This window comes from Crassostrea angulata, chromosome 9 (genome assembly GCF_025612915.1).
Source record: "Crassostrea angulata isolate pt1a10 chromosome 9, ASM2561291v2, whole genome shotgun sequence".
Taxonomy (NCBI): domain Eukaryota; kingdom Metazoa; phylum Mollusca; class Bivalvia; order Ostreida; family Ostreidae; genus Magallana; species Magallana angulata.
In genome coordinates, this window is record NC_069119.1 from 9,840,800 (window position 1) to 9,862,418 (window position 21,619).

General features: G+C 33.6%; 3 protein-coding genes across 6 annotated transcripts in view; all 3 read right to left on the reverse strand.

Moving 5' to 3' along the window:
* Window positions 1-1,634: 1,634 nt before the first annotated feature.
* LOC128164288 (uncharacterized) lies at window positions 1,635-6,720 on the reverse strand. The gene is made up of 2 exons (XM_052828066.1): window positions 5,547-6,720; window positions 1,635-5,150 (listed from the first exon to the last, which is right to left on the reverse strand). Exons 1-2 carry the CDS (start codon window positions 6,480-6,482, stop codon window positions 4,482-4,484), a joined length of 1,605 nt encoding a protein of 534 aa, XP_052684026.1. The 5' UTR covers window positions 6,483-6,720; the 3' UTR covers window positions 1,635-4,481.
* LOC128163332 (uncharacterized) lies at window positions 6,592-11,755 on the reverse strand. Its single transcript, XM_052826901.1, has 7 exons — window positions 11,101-11,755; window positions 10,528-10,602; window positions 9,880-9,954; window positions 9,683-9,739; window positions 9,270-9,344; window positions 6,737-7,522; window positions 6,592-6,614 (listed from the first exon to the last, which is right to left on the reverse strand). Exons 1-7 carry the CDS (start codon window positions 11,474-11,476, stop codon window positions 6,592-6,594), a joined length of 1,467 nt encoding a protein of 488 aa, XP_052682861.1. The 5' UTR covers window positions 11,477-11,755.
* Window positions 11,756-12,635: 880 nt separating this feature from the next.
* Window positions 12,636-21,619, reverse strand: part of LOC128164287 (ATP-dependent translocase ABCB1-like) — a 36,254-nt gene continuing 27,270 nt past the window's right edge. For all 4 annotated transcript variants that reach the window (XM_052828063.1, XM_052828065.1, XM_052828062.1 and 1 more), the window contains 11 exons: window positions 19,029-19,165; window positions 18,495-18,650; window positions 17,900-18,004; window positions 17,383-17,544; window positions 16,843-17,011; window positions 16,225-16,501; window positions 15,124-15,280; window positions 14,614-14,811; window positions 14,211-14,417; window positions 13,834-13,980; window positions 12,636-13,348 (listed from right to left, as the gene is read on the reverse strand). In XM_052828063.1, coding sequence (XP_052684023.1) covers window positions 13,142-13,348; window positions 13,834-13,980; window positions 14,211-14,417; window positions 14,614-14,811; window positions 15,124-15,280; window positions 16,225-16,501; window positions 16,843-17,011; window positions 17,383-17,544; window positions 17,900-18,004; window positions 18,495-18,650; window positions 19,029-19,165 — 1,922 coding nt within the window. In that variant the 3' untranslated portion in view covers window positions 12,636-13,141. The remainder of the gene's footprint in view (window positions 13,349-13,833; window positions 13,981-14,210; window positions 14,418-14,613; window positions 14,812-15,123; window positions 15,281-16,224; window positions 16,502-16,842; window positions 17,012-17,382; window positions 17,545-17,899; window positions 18,005-18,494; window positions 18,651-19,028; window positions 19,166-21,619) is intronic.

The window sequence follows — 21,619 nt, forward strand, 5'->3', positions numbered from 1 at the left end:
ATATATATATATATATATAATCTCTATATTAAAAAAAGATTAAAAACAAATCATATGTCAATGAGGCAGGTATCGCAGTCTATACTGAAATAGCCAGTACACTCATTACAAATGTTTGATCCACCTCTAAATTTATCGCGGGAAATATAGCGCGAGTGCATTGTGACGTCATCCATGACTTTGCTCGTCTTTGTTTACGTTTCTCGACTCAATACGAAGATATGGAAGCATGTTACAAATCTGTTGAGTCTCGCCAAAGCATATGCGGTACTCAAAACGTGTCTTCAAACTTTAAGTCACCGTAAATTACGAGTTAAAAGTCAGCCATTTTTGGCATAGCACCACGGGTGAAAACATTAGGGAGCATTATGGGACGTAGACAAAAAATTTTGTTTGATGAACTGTAGGTTTTGCTCGTTCTTTTTCCCGCGCACACTGGTTCTTAGAGCTCGCCTCGCTCGCCGGCGCTGCGCGCCGGCGAGCTGCGCTCGCTATTATTACTTACAAATTATTAAATTATCGACATATTATATGTAGTGAGTATGTTTAAAATGATTTTGCAAAAGGTCAGCATGTGAATTTAGATAAGCACACACAAATTCTGAATGTACCCATTGATATCTAAATGTTTATATATATTAATATATGTGTTTGAAATTTGGCGATTTACTTGATTTGGCAGAGGCCGCATTCCGGCAAAAAATGCAAAATAGAATACACAGCTAATTGTAATACATTTACATGTACAATAAAGTAAGAGAAGAGCCATATATGATGTAAACATTTTTATTTGGAAAGTTTCCTACACGTAAACAAGAACTTAATCTCAGTTTTAAGTACAAAGAGTTTTATCTCAGCAGTAAAATAAGTACGGTACAAGTAAATATTTTAAGAGGCAGTCTACGGTAGAACCATGCAAATGGCTATCAATGGGAGTATATCGAAATTTCATGAGACTTGGCACAAATACTCATGATAACCTAACTTGATTATGATGAGAAGGATTTTGATTTCATTACATCAGTAACCATGGAAACGGATGGCACTTGGGTTTTCCCTTGTTCTATTTATAGAACTTTTGAGAAATCAGACAGTATGCAAGTCTTTTTAATTTATTGGAAATATTACACACTGCAATTGAATGAAACTCATTTCTTCACATTGTGAAAACCCATAGTAATTCTAAATAATAGGAATTTAAATTTCTAAACACAATACACAAAGATATGAGGGCCTTAACTTCATGAAAATACTGAAATTTTACCAAAATTGACCTATTTGCACTAAAACCTGCATAACTGCCCAAGAAACGCATCAATTAAAATAATATTTTGTCAACTTAAAGAGTCTTTACTTGTCTTTAATCTGTTTGATGGAATTTGGTTGCAAATGAAATTCAGTGGAACTATCGAGGGGGGGGGGGGGGGGTGGACATGGTGCACTAACACTTAGAGTAGGTAAAATGCTCTTACATAATTATTTAGATTTTCTCGCCAAATAAAACAACTGAAGAATTAAATAGTCTAAAAAATGATTAAAAATTAAACACTCATTATTACTATGGATTGCCCTCAGTCATTGGGGGGGGGGGGGGGGGAGAGAGAGAGAGAGAGAGGGAGGGGGGTGCAATTGAACGGAAACTTGGACCATTAAGGTAGAGCTTGCAATCCAATACAATTTGAATCTGTTGAGTATTGTATACATGTCATATATCATTATGTCCAGGAAAAAGAGCTCTATTATTGTAAATGGTTCTAAATAATATTGCCCTATCTTGTTTGAATTATTTGCTTAATTCACTCATGCAATTTTAAGCCTTGTGCTAAAATGTATCTATAATTTGCTATCAAGAATGTGTTTCACCCATAAATAAATTTCTCGGAAAACTTACCGGTATGTGATTATATGTTTTCATTATGAATGTTGTGTGATAATGACAAATATTAACTTTGATAATTTAAAGATTGGTTTCTTAATTTATGAATGGCACTATCCTATTACAAGAGATATTATCCTTAAGGTGGTTTGGGACACTTCCATGTTGTTACATATTGTTTATCGAAATAAACAATAAAATGATGTGTAATTACATATTAAGTACTCACTAGTTTCTTTCCCTATAATGTCACTTAACAGGGTAGTGCAGTGGGTGAGAGGGTTTACTACAAATCTGCAAGTCATGAGTTCAAATCCTGCTTGGGCTTTTACAATTTTTACCTCTCCAAATATTTTTAAAAGCTATTTTCCAGTTAAATATTGTAAAATTTGAACATTCTAAACTGATGGAAATATTTGATTTATAACATACATTAATCCATAATAATATTGACAGATGTCCCATACCACCTTAATTTATAAAAGTATCCACTTTGACATAAAACTGTACAATAACAATGGATTTCATGTTACATGTATTCAAATTTTAATGAGTGTACATATCAAACGATTCTTATCAATACATATTTTTAAGCAAAGTTTACAACATTAGCATATTGATAAGATGATATTTGAGAAAAAAACAACAAATAACAATCTTTTAACTTAATATATAACCTGTTTAATATTCATGGATTATTTGGTATAGTAATGAACGTTAAAAAGTACATATAACCACCTGATATGAAAACAAAAATGCCTACATGTAACACTCGTTTACCAGAAATACTTGAAATGAGCCTTTGCTTCAAATGAAGCAAAAACAAAGACCAAATTACTCCTGACCAGTTATTTACATGAAATATGACTAGCCATTCTTTACAAAGCTATGCAATAAAATATGAATAGAGACCAATTTCAACCTTCAATGAATATATCAGATAGAGAATTTCAATTTCAGAATAAAAAATACAAAATTTGTGAATTGAAATATTCATTATTCAGTTACTTTAGAATAATAGATAGAGATGTGCAATTAATTTAAATTAAGAAAGCTATCATCACCAATTAATACATGTGTCCCTATTAGCCAAATAACAACATCAATAATACATGTAGTGCTATTAGTCAAATAAAATCATCAATTTATATACATGTAGCACTATTGGACAACTATTATCAATTAATACATGTATCACTATTGGCCAAATAACAAAATCCATTCATACATGTAGTGCTATTAGTAAAATAAAATCATTAATTCATACATGTAGCCTTTTTAGACATCTATAATCAATTCATACATGTAACACTATTAGACAACTACATGTATTAGCATTAATAACCAAACAACATCAATTCACACAGGTAGCACTTATCTATTAGTAGTCAAATAAAATCATCAATTCGTACATGTAGTGCTATTAGACAACTATTATCATCATACATGTTGCACTAAAAGCTAAATAACATCATCGATTCCTACATGTAGCACTAATAACCAAACAACATCAATTCATACATGAAGCATTATTTGCCAAATAACATCATTAATTTAAACATGTAGCAATTTTAGACAACTATGAACATTAATTTATGTATGTACGTTTCACTATTGGCCAAATAACATCACCAATTGATGTACCGCTGTTAGCCAAATAACCTCATCAATTCATACATGTAGCACCATTAGTCTAAAAACATCATCAATTCAAACGTATAGCACAATTAGCTAGACAAGTAACATCATCCATTCACACAAGTGCTATAAGATAACTTTTATAATCAAATCATTCATAAAATGCCATTATCTAGCATACATCCTTAATTGATACATGTAGCCCTATTAGCCAAATAACATAATCAATTCATACCTGTAGCACTATTAGTCCAAACATTATCAATTCATATACATGTAGTGTTAATAGAGGACTAACATCATTATTCATACATGAAATGCTATTAAAGAAATAACAACATCAATGTTTTTATCAAACTTACATTATCAAATAATTCATTCTTGTAGCTCTATTAGACAAACAAAATTATCAATTTATACATGTAGACCTACTAACCAACATTCATACATGTAGCACTATTGGCCAAATAACATCATCAATTCATACAAGTGACGTTAGACAAAATTTATCATCAAAACATTAATGAAGTGTTATTATCTAGCTTACATCCTCAATTGATTCATATTTATTACATGTTTGCCTATTAGAGGTCTAACATAATCAATTTATACCTGTAGCACTATGTATTAGACAACTTACATCATTCATACACATATAGTGCTATTAGAGGACTAACATCATCAATTCATGCATGTATCACAATTAACCAAATAATATCATCAAGTGACTGTGATACTTCATTGGAAACTTTAAATTGAAATTCTAGCTGGCAAGAGTTTGAACAATAACTTAACTAAAAAGACAAATTCTGATTTTCTATACATCAATACTAAAAGTATCAACATGTATACATTTACACCAGTGTGACAGTATCAGGAAATTGGATACCATTTCAAGAATAACAGATATCAGAAGTAATCACCCTCACATTCAAAGTGAAAGAGTATTTCCTATACAAAATTGTTCTTAACCAAGTGTCAGTTCAGAGACAATACTGGATAATACTTGGCTACGTTCAACGGCAACAAGATCACTGATTACATTTTGAAGATCTTCATCATTTTCTGCACTTTCCTCGCCTTTCACTATGTTGGATACTTTCTGCTTTTTCAAACATAAGTTTCCAAAGAAGCTTCTAATCTGTTGAGGAGAGAGCCATTCATCTGGAGAAAACACTCTGTTTCCCTCTCCATCTGTTTCGGATCGCATTTGTCTAGAAGCTGTGTGTGGACTTGGTTTTTTCCCCGTCTCTTCTCCATTTCTGAACAAGGCAGTGAGGTAATTTCTCACCTTTCCAGAAAAGCGGGATGTCTTTTTTCTTTGTTTTAGAGCGTAGCCATGGCTTTCACAGAAATATGTTGGTTGTTCAAAAACCACTGGGACAGATGAGAGAATTTGTTGATTAAGTCGAAGTTCACTGCACTGTGCTGACCAAAGCCTTTTACTCCTGTCCTCAAGGGTGTCCAACTGCTGTTCATCATAGACATGCTGACCGACAGAAAGGTGTTGGACAAGTTGGTTCTCTTTCCTAAATACTTTGATGCAGTCTGGATCAATGCAAGGAAAATGGTCCTGTTGTTTAACTCCTTGAATGGTAGTTGGCTTTGGGTCTGGCTGTTTCACTCCAGAGAAGACCTGAAGAATACCAAATGCATATAGTAATTTATAAACTTGATAATACCTACACTCAGAAATAACCATATACCCCAGGTATTAAAAATATGTTTTGTATTCTTAAAATTTGACTATATTTGTTAAAAGAATCAAATAAACATGTAAAAGCAATTTCCTGAGTAAAATTCTAAAGCTATTTTGCAATGGCACATCCTATAAACAGTTTTTAAGTTACTGATTTCACTCTTATTACTAACACTGATATATATTATTCTAGAAATTTTAAAGCTGAGCATATTAGACTACTATTAGTAACAATATGTACTCTAATATGCTGCAATTTGACAAAATGTGTCATTTTGATGCAATCCATCATTCGTAACTGTAAAATGATTGAAATAATTACAATGTACTTACCAAGTTCTCATCTTTCAATAGCAACTTTTCTGAATTTCTAGTCATATCTTCTGCTGAAATAAGCTTTCCTCTAAGGCCATATGCTTTATATGCCATCATTCCATCATTTTGAAAAATGAAATTGTTATGCTGTGATATCTGGAAGGATTTGAGCTGTCCAGAAAGCACTGGTGTTTGGGGTTCAGCTAAGAGATCTACTACTGAGATGTAGGTGTTTCTGATGCCACCATGACTTTCAAGTGCCAACTTCATCTGTTTAGCATTGAGGATGTCATTACCTTCATTCACATAGTTCAGCATGTGAAGTCTGCAAGTTCCAGTCCTTGAGTCACACAGGTCCTTGCCTGATTGAGCTTCGCTAAAATTGTACTCCTTTATAGATAATGGCAGCTCATCACGGAATTTCCACAGGTAGGACAGCATTGGCAATGCATGATAGCATCCAGCATTATCTGATCTAATATATGCATCCCTTAGATGTGGATGAAGAGACTTTAATGTCTGGAAAGCATCACCAAAGATCTGACTCACCAAGTGCCAACCCTGCTTTCCTTCTTCAATGAGATGAATCATAGAAATAATGTCAAACTTGTTACTGTTGTCAATGTCATCTGAATGTGGGTGACAGATAACAGCACAAATCATGTGCCAACTAATGCCCTGCTTCCCAAACCACTCACTCTGTGTCTCACGGAAAGTCTGGGGCAAGTACTTCATGGCCCAATCGGCAATTATCAACACCTCATGTGACTTCAAGTTTTGGAGAATGTTCCTTTTACACAAGTCCTGATTAACATTCCTGATTAAATGATCCCTCCACGCCCAAACTTTCTCTGCTGACACCCCAAAGTCATGTTTAACTTCTTCCCTTTCTTGGATGCTTGGAAAATTTGTACTCTCTATTACGGTATGAATTTCGGTTCTAACACTGTACATGATGTCACAAGACTCACAGGTACCAGTGTGAGCATGCTGGCACTCTTCTTCCGACAATGCATATTGTATACAGTGTTGAGCACAGTCACTTTCAGGTCTGATGTGACTTCTAAACCCACTCTTTAGATGCAGCTTCAAAGTGTCAATCTTCCCTTTAAGTTCAGCTATTCTAATCTCTGGAAGTGCAAGATTTGACACAATCCTCTTCAAGGTATCGATGCCCTCTAGACCATCATTAACAAAGTTATCCAAACCATGAAGAGATTGAAGCTGAGAGGCTGCACATGCCTTGATAATTTTGTAAAGAGTTGCCCTGGATGGAGAAATTAGAGAATTCTCCTTGCAGTAGTTTTCATATGCTGTAATAATCCGAGAAGCAATCATTGTTCTAATCATCTTTGGAACTTTCACTGTAAGGCCTGAGGATAATTTCAAGTTTTTTGATCCAAATCCAACAACTTGAAGATAACACGGAGCAGAAATGAATTCAATAAAGTGATGAATTTTCTCCTTTGAAAGGCGCAGTCGGGATATTTTTGGTGGAGCTACATACTGTCCAGGTCCATGTGTTGAAGCGTACTTTCTTGCAGCATCAATTTTGTAGATGGTCAATCCTTCAATAAAAGTCTGAAGCTCTGACTTAGTGTACATTCCCACAATTATGGACAAAATCTGTATCTTAGTTGTGTAATCTTCAGCTTTTCGGTAAGCTTCTACAACAGTCTCTGTGAGGGGATCTTTAGGTCTGGGTTCCTGATCTTTAGGTTTTATGCTTTCCAAGACATCCTTCATCAAGAGGGAGCCCTGGGATGGTGCAATGCTTTCACAAACATATTGGAAGGCAGTACGAGCTTGACGTATGTAGTACATTCTCGTTGAATACTGAAGTTGATCAAGATTCATTGATGGCTGTGATTTTAAAGGGGAGTACTTTCCATCTGACATTAATTCCATAGCTTCATTAAAGATTTCACGCTGTGATCTTTCATCTTTGGACCAATCAGACCCCACAGTTTTCTGAGATGACAGAAGATCAAAATCTGAAAATAAATATAACAATAAATATATATATACCGGTATATTCCTTCAAATATATTTATTCAAAGTATTAGACTAAACCCAGCTGTTGGATACACGCATATATATACATTTGAAACATTCAATTCTGTATGAACTTTTTCGTGATGTCACAATGATCATAGCATGCGCTTATCTCTTGTCGCTTGGATAAACATAAAATCTCAATAATTTTAACAGTTCTGAATGATTTGTCTTTTTCAAACGTAAATATAAGTAATATACAGCAATGTTAAAAAGTACACTGGGATATGAAAATGAGGAAAGAGGGTGTGATATAATGGTGGAAGGAAACTTACATTTTTCATCAGAAAAGTCATTTGAATCATCATTTAAGGAGGCCGACTTTAGTTTGCATTGCGCATGTTTTTGCGCATTCTAATAAAATACAGTTGATTTATACTTCTTATGAATTTTTTTCGATATCATTTATAAAATCGAACACAATAAACAAAATACAGATAAATAATATTAAGATTTTTAAAGGAAATTTTTATTTTTAACACGATTTTTACGTTGTGCGATAGGGGAGCATTGCCATGGCGCTTTTATGACGTTATGATAAAATGAAGCTTTGTAGGAGTACGTTATAAGAAATTACATAAAAGAAAAAGTAAAAATTGTATGCTGTTGAAATTTTAAATACAGAATGATGCTATCCTCGAGGACATTTTCCTCCTTTTTGGAATGAATCCATTATACCAATCATCATTCGTGATGATCCAAATATATAGCAAAATTTGGTGCATTTTAATATTTTGAGATGGCCCCCACTAAAAACCAGACGGTAGAATTTTGTGTTTTTTTACATATAAGGTAGGAAATGATATTACTAATCATATATAACAGTTTGAGAAAAAAAGCTATTGTAGTATTTTTTTAAACTGCTTTGATGTGCGGAAAATGACAGTTTCCTATATATTCCTATAGTAAATGTACCTCTATTTTGAGATGGTCCCTAAAAAGAACTAGACGATCGATTTTCATGAACCTTCGCAAATAAAGTAGAGTTGGTTTAAATAACATATGGTTTAAAAATAAAGAGTTTTGCTATTGTAGTTTTTCCGCAAAAAACCCCAAATCGGCCTCCTTTATTTGTAGAATTTAAAGTACACAATCTTGCGCAAGTTCGTAAATTCAAAAAAGGGTTTTTTATGTTTTGTTTTTTTCATGACTTAAAGAATACCATAATAACATTGCATGTTTTTCTTTTTTCTTTTTTAACAGTGTAAGTTAACAGTGAATGACTAGGTGCTGTATTTCTTATTTGTTATTTTTCATCCTGATTAATGAAATACAATGTAAGAGTTAAAGCTCCCAAGGCACTCCGAATAAATCGTTTACATAAAATTCATCATGAGTTCACCGTTCACTTTGTGCTTTTGCTTCAATTGCGTTTTGCATTCGCTCAATGCGAATTCCATTTAGAGTTCGCTAACTATTCAAGTGGAAATGTATAACGCTTAATGGACTGTAACTGTAGTCATCAGAATCAATCGCTGCACAAAGTTTTATATTTATCAGGCAAAGGGTTCTCAATTGAAAGATAATGAGTGCAAGATTTACTTCCTAATACACTTCTGTATATGAGAAAGCTTGCAGACAAAGCGGTTCTTAAAAATTCACAATATTGCTTTCTGGGAATTAATATAATTTTAACTTCATATAATCAGAATATTTTTATCTGAGGGGCACATGTATTTGTCGTACCCGAATCTGTTGTCTGAGAGCATGGTGCACTATCGCTTTTGGTAATTTCTGGAGCATCAATTCTTCTATCCGTGTCTAAAAATAAAATTGAAATCTGTATGTATATATCCAAAATAGCAAATTAAACTTTGTCTTTTCAGTTTGTACAAGTCATACTTCACAAGGACCAATTTGTGATAGGTCTTTGTATTGAAATCTTGAGATTTATATTCTACATGTAATTCATAACTGCACAGCTACACCTGTACATGTTGCATGTGAACATGATACACAATGTTTTTTTGCTAAATGGGTTGGGATCACCCCCCCCCCCCCTCCTTCCCCAAATAAGAAATATTTTTCAGGTATGTGCTATATTATAATATATGAAATAAAATATATAACAGAGCATTATGCACTTGATATCACCTTACCTGATATTTCCATACTGTCTTCAGGCACAAACAGTTGCCTTTCATTCTCTTGGTCCTCTGAAAGAACAAAAAAAAAGCTCACTTAACCAATGTATTATTCATTCAAAATGATGATCAGCAACAAAACAGCCACAACACTAGACAATACAAATGATTCTATTAAATTGTAAAATATAAAAAAAATTTCTATGTTATACCTCTTGGGTGAGAAAAAGATCCATCAGCATCCATTGCTTCAGAATCTGTAGTTCTCTCTAATAAACAGCATATTTCTACAAAAAAGTACATGTAGTATATATAATATAATCTAACAGTATATGTAATCTATATAAATCTTATTTCTGATTTTCATACACAATATCTAATGTACATATACAAATATCAATTGGATATCCCAAGTGTTGATTAGTTGAACTCTATTGACATATATTATGATATAACTAAATACAAAGTGTACACGATTAGAGATTTTGATCCAAAAGATATTGTTATTATCAGTTATTCTAATGTTGTCCAGCTAAACAAGTTTTCAGCATGAATACAAACTAAGAGCTATCTTAATGATAAAAAAACATTAACCCTTTGAAATACCCATTGATTTTATAAACCTTTTTATGTGTCAATCTGTGTTATTCTCTTAAATACTTCAGTGAGAGAAGCAGGTCTGGCATACCCCCCCCCCCTTCAATATCTTTGGTATGAAAATATCAGACAACATTTGTTTTTACATGTAGTACTCCTCAACCCCTTTGTATTTATATTTTCTGTTTCATATATAATGTGCAACAAAGTTTTATGAGTTGAATACATCATAATAATTCAGTCAATCAATGTAAGAAACACACCTTTCAACTCCTCCTTCATATCTGCATTATTCTTGAAACAGTGTTTATGCTTCTCAATACATCTTCTGCAAACACCTATTAATGGTAAAATTCCAAACATTATTCTGATGTATTGATGCATTAATTTTCCTTAAAACATTGGTTCATTTGCTGTTCTTTAACAGAGTTTTTGTTCATTTTCAAAACAATAATTTATCAATGACAACAGATAAGAAAATTGAGATCAAGCATGGGTTTAAAACAGCACTAATTCATTCCTTGAATAAAAAAAATTGTTTTCAAATATGTGTGAGTATTTCAACAAGTAAATTTCAAATTTAAAACACTTTAACACTATAAAAAATGTACTGTGCATGTACATCTTTTCCATAGAATGGCATAGATATCTAATCAAATGGGGGAGGGGGGGGTAGTTTTAAACTGATTAGATATTGACATGATTGATATGTATTGATACATGTAGTAGATCCTAGCAATATTTACTGGTACACATAATTGGACTGTTATATAAATATTTTTGGTATGTTAAAAAATATGCCATTACCGTTTACGCAAAGGCGAGGGTTTTCTTACCAGAACCAGTGGGAACATGTGTGCTCAGCTTCATCCATATCTCTCGGCTTTGAATGAATGTAATACCCCTCGCGACTGTGCCAGATTGAGATTTGTCATGTAGTGGATGACAGCATGTTCTCCTTTTTCTTTTCCATTGAATCCCAAATTCTTGCCTGTGTTTAGCACATATACGTCCGCTGAACTTTGACAGCCTCAGCCCATGCACACCAGCACGGTTAAGAATTAACAATGGTTCTGGTATGTGTGCAAAATCTGACTCAGAGGTACATTTAAAAAATCTCAAGTGTGCTGAAGTCTCTTTCTTACAGTCTTGAAGTATATAATCTGCTTTCTCTTTACAATGTTCACCAAAACTACATTTCAAACCATCCATCTTGTTGACATCTGCTTTCTCCAATCATTCTTCTTTATCTTCTTTACACGAGAGTTCCACAAAGGGAGATAATTTAATCTCTAAAAATTCGGAATTTAAACACCGGAAAATAAGCTTAATATTTATTTGCAACCAAATTCCCATTCAGGTATATTTCTTTATGGATAATTCTATTTTTTTAACCAAGAAGTTCTAAATTTAAAACGTTTCTTGGGGTTTTATATCCTGCTATGAGAAGTTGTGGATTTTGGACATTACCTATCTTATTATAATATTTGATCATCTAGCTTAAAATCAAAGAATGAATTAAAAAGTATTTGTGCACCAAATCAAAGGTATTTGTATCAGATGTTATGTGAATCTGACTCTAGGTATGATTAAACTCTATTTAATACTTAAATGACTATCTGAAATTAGCCTTATTCATGCATGAAATTTATCATGAATAATGAGCTAAAAATAGAAATGGTCTTATCTTGGGGATTTCGGTGGTACAGATAAATTTAACCATGAAAATTTGATAAAACAGACAATATACTTTAGATATATCCAGATGAACTATGAAAATTAATCTTCACCCTTCATTATAAAATTTTGATTTTGCATGGTTCTATCGTAGACTGCCTCTTAATGAGAATCATTTTTTTTCTAATTATTTCAACTAACTGCGGAGAAACTGTTAAGAATGCATTGCGCATTACAAAAATAGCACACTGTACAGTGCATATCATCCCCAATAGCTTTTAAAATCTATTTAAATTTTGCAATCTTACAAAATATATCAATACATTAATTTCAATAATAAATAAATATCTGGATTAATTATCACATGTAACATTTGGCACGACATACAATTATACTGTTATAAGGATGCATATAGAAACTGGATTAGGACGGTTGCTACAGTTTATGTATAATAATTATGCTTCACATCAAATGTACTTTATGGTTTATAGTGAGGCAAAGTAAGGTATGCTTCAACCTGAGCCCAGTTTGTACGAGTAACATTATTGCATCAATAGATTTCAATTTACTTGCATAAAAATTATGATAAATGAGATTCTCTGTGTATCATTCAACAGTACGTGTACCACTATTTATCTAAAAAAGTCTGAGAATTAAAATAGTTGTTGTTAATTTTTGGTTTTTTTTTTGTTGGGGGGGGGGGATGAGTGTAGAGAGTTGAGTGTAGAGGTATGTAAAAATGGGCTATAGTGTTTTCTAAAAGATTCCTTTTTCTGAAATAAGTGAACTGAGTATTGATGTTATTAGTACCTATTACATGTACCTGAGGGCTAAGCAAAGGCACTACTGATATATGAAATTTAAAATTATTTTTTTTCACTTTAGGATATCTATTAATCTGTAAAAATCTAGTTCATATCTTTTTTATCATCACAAATCTCTAGTCAAAGAAAGGGAAAAAAAACAACACAAAATAAAAACATCAATAACATACAATGAAAAATTATCATATTCTAAAGACAAATGTCACACATGTTTGTTTACAGGTACTTTAGTTTCAAACACAGTAAAAATTTTGATTTTCGACTTGTAAAAAAAAGAATTTCTAGGAAATCGACAAAACCTCCTACATTCTGTTTGAGTGATGAGAACAACAGAAAATGGAGTTCCCCATTATTTCTTAGTCGTATAATATTAAAATCAACTCTTCCCACGTTTATTTGCAGTGTTGACTAGTCGAGCATAAATTCCCTGTTTGGACATTAAATCTCCGTGGCGACCCTGCTCCGCCACTTGGCCGTGTTTGATGACACAGATTTTGTCGGCGTTCTGGATGGTGGACAGTCGATGTGCAATGACGATACATGTCCTTCCCTCTCGCGCCTTGTCCAGAGCTTCCTGTACGATCTAAAATTTTATGAAAAATTTAAGATATGTGAACATATACATTCCCAGAAAGGTGTGTTTACAAGCATTTTATTTTACATATTGTATAAAGGGAAATATTTGCTCCTGTTTTATTTTTGCCACTTTTCTCCTCAATGTCAGCAGACAATTTTAAGACTGGGCAAATTCAAAACAGTTTTTAAATTTCAGTGTTCGTTAGAAAGAGTGTCTATCATATATGTCAGTATCTGCACAAATTCAAAATGAGGAGAAACCATTTGCAAGTGTTGAAGGGCAAATGAGAAATGGGGCAAAATTACACTGTTGTATAATTATCAAAAGAGATTGAAACAGGTTTGTGTGAAGAGAGCACAGAATCAGTGGAGTGAATCCATGGAGATGATGGTTGACATTGAAACTGAATGCTATTTCCAACTCACAACTTAATAGATCTCAACAGAAGTTTCTTTAAACTGTATGATGTTAAAGGAGAAAAGTTACACAACCTTTTCACTTTCGGTATCGAGGGCAGATGTGGCCTCATCCAGCAGAAGAATCTTGGGATTTCTGACCAGTCCTCGGGCGATCGCCACTCGCTGTTTTTGTCCTCCGGAGAGTTGTGTCCCTTTGTCTCCACAAAGAGTATCATAGCCCTGAAAAATAAGATTACATGAAATTATCCTTTCTCCATTTTGTTTTTATTTTGCATTAATTAATTCAAAGATCCCTCTATGTAAGCTACACCTCAAATCAAATATATATATCTAATACTTAAAAAGTATGTTAAGCTAATTATTTACGCCTATTTAGATTTTACAGATTTGTAAATTAAAAATAAAATAAGATTCAGAATTGTGAAAGGTATTCGAAATGAATGATGTACATTGGGAAGTGAAGAGATGAACTCGTGTATATTGGCTTTCCTGGCAGCCTCGATAATCTCTGCCATCGGAACCTCTCGGGAGTTATCCCCGTACGCTATGTTCTCAGCGATACTGCAGTCAAACAGTACTGGTTCCTGGGACACGATTCCGATCTGTTTACGGAGCCATTGGACATTTAGATCCTTCACAAGAATCTTGTCCAGAATCTATAATTGGAAATATAAAAAAATCCCTTTAATGAATTGGTCCTCTGGTGATATACATACACTCAGGTTAAATAAATTATTTTATCATTTTATCTATAAATTTATTTTCAACACCATATTGTTTACCGGTAAACACATACAGGTTAAATTCATTATTACGTTAAAAAAAACACTGAAAGCAAATAAATATTCCTACCACATCACCGGACTCTGGGTCGTAAAACCTCTCTAACAGCTGCATTGTGGTGCTCTTCCCGCAGCCTGAGGCCCCGACCAGTGCCAGGGTCTCCCCAGGGGTCACCTCCAAGTTCAGACCCTGCAGCACCTCCACGTCGGGCCGGGTCGGGTAGCGGAAATGGACGTCTCGGAATGATACAGCACTGGTGAAGTTGTCCTACAAGGAGAAGTATAGTGTTGAGTGAATTCCTGGTGAGAACGCTGTTCACTAAGAGAGGTAATTCTACTCTATCTTCAGTTAGCAAACTGATCTTGATGGAAAATACATTGTACTGCATTCTAAATATTCTGACAAAAATGAGTTAGTCTAGAATAAAAGCTCTACATACTTGAACAATTGGAGCACAAGTCTTCATGAAAGAGACATTGAAGTCCATTGTAATAATATCACATATGAAATTATATATCTATCTGTTATCTGACCAGTAATGTTAAGAAACTAAAATGAAAAATTTATAAGGGGACTTACAACTTTGATTCCTTCCTCGGAGTAGGGGTCAATCTTGGGCTCTCCGTCCAGCAGTTTAAAGATGAGGGAGGCTGATTTCTTGGCTTTCCCAGCATCGGGGGCGAAGGCGCTGGACTCTCCCATGGCCATGGAACCAAACACTATGGCACTGAACACTCTGAAAAAGTCAATTTTATGTTCCATCGATTAAACATTGTGAATTCAATGTCCTTTTTTAACAGTGATTGATTTTAATGTACAGATGAGCCTGACAAAATGTACGACTTCTCAAACCTAAATATTTATAAAAATATATAAATATCAAATTGCAATAATTTAATTTCCAACAGGCCAACTCTTTATGTATGTTCTGAAAGCAAGTCAGAGACCCAAAAATGTCAACTTTGGGTAGAGAAAAACTTTTCATAAAAAGCTCTGAGAGTACCAGTGGTCCAATTTGTTGTAATCAGACATTTCAATCTTTAAACCAGAAAAATATCAAGTTATCCACTTTTAAGTCCACTGAGAGGGTAAAGTGCACACGGAATGAATTAACTGTCAAGCATACCAGTCAAATACTGGTCAGACGACATATGGTCCTCCAATCAAACAATCCCATGGCGAACCATTTATCCCCAACTCTCACCCATCCCTCAAAATTTTTCAAAGGTGATCCTAAACCCCCCCCCTTTTTTTTTTTCCAACTTACAGAATGAAAACAATCTATATGGGCAAGCAATTTACCCCCAATCCCCATCCACCTCTCAACATCTTTTACAAAGGTGATCCTAAAAACCCTTTTTTATTTATTTTTCAACTTACCGTACAGAATGAAACACATCAGTATAGGTCGTCCTATAAACCTGGGCTGCATTTTATAGAAGAACTTACAACAACGTTCTAAATATTTTTTACATCACAGAACTATCTTTTATAAATGAAATTTATACAAAACCAGTCATATACAGCTATTTTGAATTCTATAATAATTATATTTTAAACCATAAAATTGAAATATTGAGTATCACCGGTATGCGATTTATACGTATTCGTTATTTTGGTCATAAGTCGTAAGTTCCTTTGTAAAATGCGGCCCTGTTCTCTTTCACTCAAGTGACTTACAGAAACACTTCAGTATATGTCATCTCGTTCTCTTTAATCATGTAGGCCCCGAAATAGAAGGCGGTGGCATAGGCAAAGAACATGACTGCCGTGGAGGCTGCGAAGGCAATACCAGTCAGGTGAGATTTGCGGAGGGCGGTTTTGTAGGGCGGTTCAAGCTGCTCACGGTACATGTCCAGCATCTTCTCCTCCTGGCACAGACTCGCCACTGTACGAATGTTCTCTATCGCCTCTGTTGCAGTCTTCCCTGACTCTTCCAAAGCCTCTTTGTTTTGACCTTGAAGAGTGAAAAATTTGTGTTTTTTTTTTTAGCATGAAGAGTGTATTACACTATGAAAAGTTAAATTGATTCAGCAGGACATCATTCTTTCACATGGAAAAGTTAATAGTTAACTGAATGCTTTTGACATCGAAGAGATGTTTTATTAATTATTTTAACCTTGAAGACTGATAAATTTAAAAATTGGTTTAGAAGAAGTCATTTGGGGGGAGGGGGAAAAAGAAGATATGGGTTTTAATAAAACATTAGAGCATAAATTTTTTGACGTTAATTACGGTAGATATTTAAAACTAGTGAATAGATTTTAGCATTGACATTTGAGAACAAAATGCTGTTACCAGAAACTCCCTCCAACAACTGCATCTGTAGGACGCCGGCTATTCCAATGATGGGGATAAAGGCCAGGATGACCAAAGTGAGCTGCCAGCCGTAGACGAAGCCGATGATGACGCCCGTACCAATGTTGGCAAAGTTCTGTAGCATGGTGCCGAGTTGGGCTCCTGAGGCCTGTGACAAAATGTGCACAAATTAAAGTCTAATTCTGGCTGTATCATGTCATTTGATTGGCTTAACAAATTCTTAAAAATTTATTATTAAAGAATAAATTTAATTAAAACTTATATATCACAAAAACAAAATGTTTAAATTAACATATAGCAGTTTGCGCCCTATTATGTACCACCTCTTGATTAATATTTATGAAGTATTACCTCTTGATTAATATTTATGAAGTATTACTTATGTAATTTTCATTAAGTGCACGATTAAACATTAAAACATTCATTGATGAAATGTATTGCACTGTACATTACAAAATCACTTCGTAGTGATATAAAAAAAGACACTGGTAATATACATATATTACATAAATGTCTCACCCCCTGGACCTCTGCGGCCTCTGTGGACAGTCTGGTGGTAAGGGCACCTGTCGTGTTCTTTGGATTGTCAAAGTACTCCATGTCCTGTCTCATCAATGCTCGGAACGACGACTGACGGAGTCTCATGGTTAAGTTTTCACCGGATACACTGAAGCAATATCCCTAGGAGATGGAAATAAGGCTTTTTAAGATTTGTGTCATGAATTGCAGACAGACAGAAAAAAATATGAAGAGAGAGAGAGAGAGAGAGAGAGAGAGGGGGAGAGAGATTGGAACAGAGAAAAATAAAGATGGAGAGAGAGAGACAGAGAGCGACAGAGAGGGAGGGAGAAATTGAAATAGAGAAAAATAAAGATAGACAGAGAGAGACAGAGAGAGAGAATTCAAAACTTTAATGTACATAGATCATTCAGCGTATGCTGCATTTGCTATTGACACTCATTATATACATGCACTTGTTCAACTTTTATTTGACATTCATGGGGAAAGTGAAACTTTTATGGACAGCAATGTTTACCTGAGTAAGGAAGGTCAGAAAGCTGATGACGCCGATTCCAACCATCAGCAAGGTCCACATCAACATCTTATCCTCCTGTTCTGATGTACTGGTAATGGCAAATGTCTGAAACGGAGGTTCATCAATAAGCAACTTAACATTACATGTAACATTTGTTGACTTAATTAACACATATAAAGAACAATGACACAGGCTGATAATGAAAATATCTTTTAGCTAGTTTTAGAACTTTCATACAAGTATTGTATTACAACAATTATCATAAGGCATGCATGCATAAAGCAGCATTTATGCAGGTATTTACATGATATGCAAATATCATTTAATTTTCATGGATTGTTTTATGCAGATGATCATCTCTACTGTAGGTAATTATGACCTTTCTCTCTCTCTCTCTTTTTCTGTGTATGTCTGTCTGTCTGTCCGTCTGTCTGTCTCTCTCTCTCTGTCTCTCTCTGTCTCTCTCTCTGTCTCTCTCTCTGTCTCTGTCTCTCTCTCTGTCTCTCTCTCTCTCTCTCTCTCTCTCTCTCTCACACACACACAAACATACTCACAACTATCCATCAAACATTTCAAAAAGATCCTGTAAACTTACTCCGAGAATTTCAGAGAAGATGATGGCGAATGCTGGCTGTGCTCCTCCGTTTATGATGGCCCCCAGACTCCCTAGTAGGATGTAGGGCCACTCCGGGGCATTCATCTTCATGATCCTCCCAAATCCAGCCTCATCCTCCTCCTTCTTTTCATCTTTCTGTTAAATTCAAAAAAAAATTTTCACAATTTTTTTTTTTTACTTATAGCTTGGAAAAAATGATCCAGTTTTCTTTATTTTGTTAGATTAATTCATTTGCTAGATAAAAAATTCAAGTTGTTTAAAATATTTTTGTCATTTTCATGGAATGATTCAATTTCAACAACAGATTTGAACAAAAGCTATATCAGAATTTATGGAATGATTTTTTTTAATATAGCTTTTCCAAAGCTCTTGGCCTTTACTCACTGAACTTTAAAAAAAAAAAAATAGCTTAAAATTTCTCTTAAACAGCGCAATTATTTGAAAAAAATGTTTGTCAACACTTTTAAAATTTTTTCAAAATTTAAAGTTTTTAAATCCTGCTCAATAACTGACCTTATCTTTGTCGTCGTCCTTTTCCTTGGTTTCGTTCTCCTTGGCTGGCGTTTTTTTGACACCAGGAGCGTGACCTCCCTTCTCTAGGGTTGTCTTTTCTTTTGATATTCCCACAAATTCTGCAATCAACTCCTCCTCTGTAAAAATATCACACTGATGATTTAGAATTTACTTCCAAGTCAAGAACTTTAGAAAATATAGAAAAGTGTTTTAAAGAATGACCTTCAGAAATTCCTTGTTATAAGAATATTTCAAAATCTACAACGTCACTGGGAAGTGATTTCATGCACTGTTTTATTGAATAAAATTCTATTTTCAAAGCATATAGCTGATTCTTGAAACAATAGTATCGATTCCTGTTTTAACTTTCTACAGTACTATTTTAGTACTTGTACATCTTTGTACATACATGTATTGACAAACGAAATACTAAGCACCACAATGAATGAAAGCATTATGTATACAAACGGTAAACAAACTTTTAATAGCGATGACATTATTTTGCGATTTACTTGGAGATAAACTGGTTCCCTTCAACTAATTTTCATGAGTGAGCCTTATACAGACCCCTGTTGTTATTACAACCAAATGACAGGGCTGGTTTGCGGCCAGAAATATTCACAACAATGAGGCTCTTATGAATCCCGCAAAATTTTATCAACGGCGAATAAAAGTTGGTTTACAGTATCATATCTAAAATTGTTTGAAAAATCATTTGTACCTGTATATTTTGATATGACCCCAGAGTACTTTGTACACAATACTGTAAACGTATATATTTGGTGTGTAGGATATTTTGGTGGAAATTATTTTTTGAACAAGTTGGCGCGGATTTGAATTAGCATTTTTCTGAATGTAACTATTCTTATACATACATGCATGGCATTTAGTGATGTACTTGATTTAGCGGAAGCCGCATTCCGCCAAAAGTGCTGAATAAAATTCACAGCCAAATGTAGTACATTTACAGAATTTATCATAGTATAAGGTCCCTCTATATTAAATAGATTATTTTGATGAATTAATTCATTTTGTTGATCTGGATTCATTAAAATCATTTGGAACCATTGCAATTAATTTGTATACATTTCTCCTTATAACTACTACTTGCAATTGAAGCATTTGTTGACTTGATGTATCTTCTTTTTTTTTTAACTTGATAACCTTATTGCATTCTTTTTGCAGACACCCATGCATTTACAACAATGATATCCAAGCATATATACTCACCAACTTCATTGAATGAGATGAAAATACATGATATGTGATAGACAATATGCGTTTACACATTTAATGAGCCATAGACAATGATCAAAATTTGTTTTAAAAGCATTCCGAATTCGGAGACAATTTCTTTATAGATAATTTATTCATTTGTTGATATTCACCTTGATATAACATTATAATTTAATATGTACCATAACCCAATATAATTTAATAAATATACACTTGTATAACTCGTGATAAACTGTAATTGTTGATATAACCAAACGTGACTAAATTATAGGCCCAATGGAACAGGTGCACAATATTAATGTTGATTGATAATTGTATACGGCACAATTGTAGTACATAATCATCTTCGCTAGCCAAGGGTTTCTGATCCGCACCGCTTCTCACGAATGTGAGAAGCGGTGCGGATCAGAAACCCTTGGCTAGCGAAGATGGTACATAATATGCACATGTCACTAAACATGTAATAAATAAATTACTTATTTACTTAGTACATGATTAAATTTTAAGTCCAACTACAATGACCATGCAATGGTTTTCACAACTATACATTTGTTACGAGGGGTTGTAGAATTTACTATAATGTACCGTCACATAAACCCAACATGCTGTTGAATTAAGTTATCGGAGATCATCCATTAGTACATGTAGCATATTATTTTAGTTGATAACCCAAACTGATTGAGCCAAATTATTGACAATGACCCTATACTCACACTTGGATAAAATGTCAACATCTAGTAACTCTAAACTTCATTGTTGAAAATCATTTCAATTTGAATTTTTTTATTAAAAATTTCAGCTGAGAATTTTTATATTGAATTCAATATGCAGTAAATAAAGGGGGGATGCCACATAAATGTATAAAGATAAATTTTAAAGATTAATTTATACTTGAATGCTTGCTTTTATTGATGAGACAGATTAATGGTCAGTTAGTATCTTGGGTCAATACAATACAACTGTAAACAAATTTCTCCAGTTATGTATGATTGAACTCTTACCTTCTTTTGCTGATTTTGGACATCCAAATGTTAGTAATTTGTGTGAGGAAAAAAGGCAAAGATGGAGAAAATTTAGTACATGAAATGTCACATGATAAAAATGAAATATTTAATGATCCATGAAAGGAACAAGTTAATCAGATTTTTAATTTAAAAAATGGAAAGTATTTTTCTATTTTTTTTTTTCACATATAAATAATTTTTTGACCAACTTAAAAATATTTTTTCACACATGTCCAAATATATACATTAGAAAATAATTATATTAAATATTAAATCTAATTAAAATCGATTTTACAATGTAAATACATGTATTAATACAATTTAACTTTAATTTTTAGAGAGTAGGGAGAA

Excerpts from the sequence above, each read along its gene's own strand:
- LOC128164288 (XM_052828066.1), bottom strand. The coding sequence starts at position 6,482 with ATGTACAGTGTTAGAACCGAAATTCATACCGTAATAGAGAGTACAAAT. Across the intron at positions 5,151-5,546 it reads TATTGAAAGATGAGAACTTG|GTCTTCTCTGGAGTGAAACA; the intron begins GTAAGTACATTG and ends GGTATTCTTCAG.
- LOC128163332 (XM_052826901.1), bottom strand. The coding sequence starts at position 11,476 with ATGGATGGTTTGAAATGTAGTTTTGGTGAACATTGTAAAGAGAAAGCA. Across the intron at positions 10,603-11,100 it reads ACATGTTCCCACTGGTTCTG|GTGTTTGCAGAAGATGTATT; the intron begins GTAAGAAAACCC and ends TACCATTAATAG. Across the intron at positions 6,615-6,736 it reads TCAGCTTCAATCTCTTCATG|CTGCATCTAAAGAGTGGGTT; the intron begins GTTTGGATAACT and ends GACACTTTGAAG.